The sequence below is a fragment of the Olea europaea genome, unplaced genomic scaffold (assembly GCF_002742605.1).
Source record: "Olea europaea var. sylvestris unplaced genomic scaffold, O_europaea_v1 scaffold1775, whole genome shotgun sequence".
NCBI lineage: Eukaryota > Viridiplantae > Streptophyta > Magnoliopsida > Lamiales > Oleaceae > Olea > Olea europaea.
The window spans coordinates 33,939-37,142 of NW_019235481.1; the positions used below are offsets into that span (position 1 = coordinate 33,939).

General features: G+C 35.7%; 1 protein-coding gene across 1 annotated transcript in view; it reads right to left on the reverse strand.

Annotated features, from left to right (window-relative positions):
* LOC111378132 (protein NRT1/ PTR FAMILY 5.6-like) overlaps positions 1-3,204 on the reverse strand; it is a 9,876-nt gene extending 6,672 nt beyond the window's left edge. Inside the window, exons 1-3 of the mRNA XM_023001306.1 lie at positions 2,757-3,204; positions 747-964; positions 1-386 (exon numbers count right to left, since the gene is read on the reverse strand). Of these exons, the coding sequence (XP_022857074.1) occupies positions 1-386; positions 747-964; positions 2,757-2,901 (749 nt within the window). The 5' untranslated portion in view covers positions 2,902-3,204. The remainder of the gene's footprint in view (positions 387-746; positions 965-2,756) is intronic.

Here is a 3,204-nt window from a genome sequence, read left to right on the forward strand (position 1 = left end):
CTATAACGATAAAATGGCCGTCCCATACAGAAAATCGCTATAGTTGAAGCCATGACAGCTGAAAGAGTGATATCTGCTGCAGCCCAGCTAACCTGGTCTTGAATGTAGACAATCACAGTTACACCAAGTAATAGGCCACAACATAGCCCAGAATTCCACCAATTGAAAAATGACATTTTCTTCTTTCTTTCTTCGGGATGATCATCATCAAATTGATTCGCTCCAAAGCTCTCCAGAGAGGGTTTATGCCCTCCAGTTGCTATTGAAATCAAGTAGACTGCAATAAAGAACACAACTTCATGAACCTTATAGGGTTCATGGCACAACCCAGAATCACAAGGTTTCAAGCCTGGGACTAATCTTGACATTGTTAAAAGAAGCAAGCCCTGTTTTCACATCAAAAGACAACAAATTATTTATTAATTAGCTATTTTGGATGAAATGTTTGGTACGCAGTACTAAACACGACATGACTATGCAATAGACAAGGTCGCTCTCACTTATAAACACAGTAGTCTTACCAATGAATTGGCATTGAAACAACTGCTTGATTCTTACTACTGTCCACTATTCTTCAATCCATCTTACTAAACATGTTACCATCCATACCAAAAAAAGTTGATAAAATCACATCCTTTTGCATAGGAAAATGGTAATTCGACAGGCCATTCAATGAATAACACGAATGATTCACCCCAAAAAACAACATTCAAACTTTTCTCATCAATAGAAACAGAATATTATACCAGGAGATAAACAATGGATGAGGCAAGAACAGTAGAGAATTGGCCAAGGTAAGCATCAGCTAGAAATCCTCCAAGCAGTGGCATCATAGTTGTTACCCCACTCCAATAGTTGACGCTTTTAACCGCAATTTTTAGGTCTTGATGGATCACCTTGGTAAGGTATATGATTAAACTTGTTGCTAGTCCAAAATAACTCAACCTCTCACTGAATTCAATTGCTGCCAATGAAAGAAAATGGTTGACATTTTTCCAATTCTAAGCTAAAAGAATCTAATACATGTTAAAGAAGTGTACCAGGTTAGGACAAATAGTTTCCTCCACATGTTTACGGTGGAATCCTGCTTGAGTTTGATTTACTTTAGCAATTAGGGGACTAAAGTGAGAGAGATCTACTTTCTGCCACTGCCCTGGCCCAAGGCGAACTAGGCAGCCGCCTTGAGCATCATGATTTGCAGGGCCTTGTAAAAAAGTTCAACCCCAAACCCACCCCTCAGGACATGTCTAAATTCCACCCACTTGCTCAAAATAAGCCTTTTTACCTTGGTAGAAGAGAGACGTGAGAAATTCACCAAACACCAGAAAAATTCAATCCAACTTATTATATTTGCAGCAAAATCCCGTACAAGATCCTGCTTTCTTTTTGTAAATTTCGTCTTCCGGATAATTGATTGTTCATCCAATTTTGGTAGATCCAAAAATGCTTTTGGCTGATTTCAACTTCTGCATACGTGTTCAATTTAGGTAAACTTTTTATTGAATGTGAGGTGATGACCAAATTCATGTTAATACGTGTTTCTGCTTGCTTGCAAATACATAATGATAGCAGGGTTATGGTTAAATATTTGTGATTTTTTTGGAGTGAAGGCACTGAATTTGTCCAGGAATTCTGCAAAATTGCTCGTGGGCAGTGGGAAAAAAGCAGTCTTTTAAACAAAATTGTAAATTTCTGCTACACTTTTGAAGTGGAAATTTGGTGGGCAAACTTTATTGAGGGTTTTGAATAAAGAAATCTTTACTTGCAAATGCATAATTGACGGCAGAGCTATTGATTTGAGCTTCTAATTTCTCTAGATTTTGATGCATTACATAGTGAAAATATTGGCAACGGTAAAGATTCGTATATTATTTGTTTACAAATGCATAATTAACTGTTTAAGGCCTGGAAATTATTTTTATATTGCTTATTTGTTTACAAAATATCGTTAATTACTCATTCTCATTATTCGGGTTTTTATATGAATGTTGATTGCTAAATCAACGTTTCACTTGCATAGAGTCTGGGAAATTTTTAATTATTCATCAGTCTGGTTCTATTGCTCTTTAGTTATTATTATGTTTGCTAGAAAATTTGAATCTAAATGTGCCAAGAAAAAAATGAAATAAAAGCGTTTGAAAAATTGATTAAATATGATGCTAGCCTAATTTCTCGAGGTTGTTAGTGATGTTTTATTTTGCAATTCCAACTTTTAGCTTGTGAAAAATAAAATTATAGGATCTCGCAATAATTAATCGCTTAGGACCTCAAAATTCTGAGGGTCAGCCCTATTCCTATAAAGTTATTGAACTGAAAATCTTATAATGTACGTCGTATTTAACTAAAGGTGAAACTGATGCACTCAAACATTAATCGTTTCCTGTAAATGGAACCACACAGATTTCCTTCTACAGTCGATGATCGGTTATCTAAGCAGTTGACTACTGCCTTGTTACACCTCGTTAGCGTTGGATAGACAGGAACAACAAACTAAGCTACATTTCTAATAAACTACGTTCAGTTCATTGCTAAATGAGGTAAGAAAGGCAATAATAGTGTCGTTCTCATATGGACATGATAAGAGTACCGTCTGCTACATATTGTTGGCAAGTTCAAGTGGTGATTTCAACTGATAACAGTAAAAAAAATAAACTAAAATCTTATCAATTATGTTGTTGAAGCATGTCCAATAACACGTCCATGCATTGCATAAGAGAAAATGAACCTGCAGTGGTGTAGTTAAATGGATTACTCACCAATAATAAAAAGGGAGGCCTTCCATGCACCGGTGGAAGCTCGGACAGAAACTCTTCCTTTGTGATCAACAGAAGAATCATAAACCCATTTCTCTTCATCAATATCTAGTGATTTCTGTCTCTTTGTTTGCTCCATATGGTTCATCAAGCACCAAGACACACAGGATTATGTATACTAAACCACTCAAGATAGCAGAAATTGTTGGAGGTATGCAACTTTCTTGGTTCTACTTATATAGGGCAGAATATCTTGTTGCTGACTGCTGTTGGAGTCGTCTAAAATGGTGACAATTATGAATATAATAAAAACTAATTATTTCAATGATTATTATTCAGAAAAAAAATGTGATTCCTTCCACTTAAATATCATTGTTGGTGCTTACTAAGGAATAGGATCCTTGTCAAGCTTAAAGCTACTAAAGTGGCTCTGATAAGAACCTATGTACAA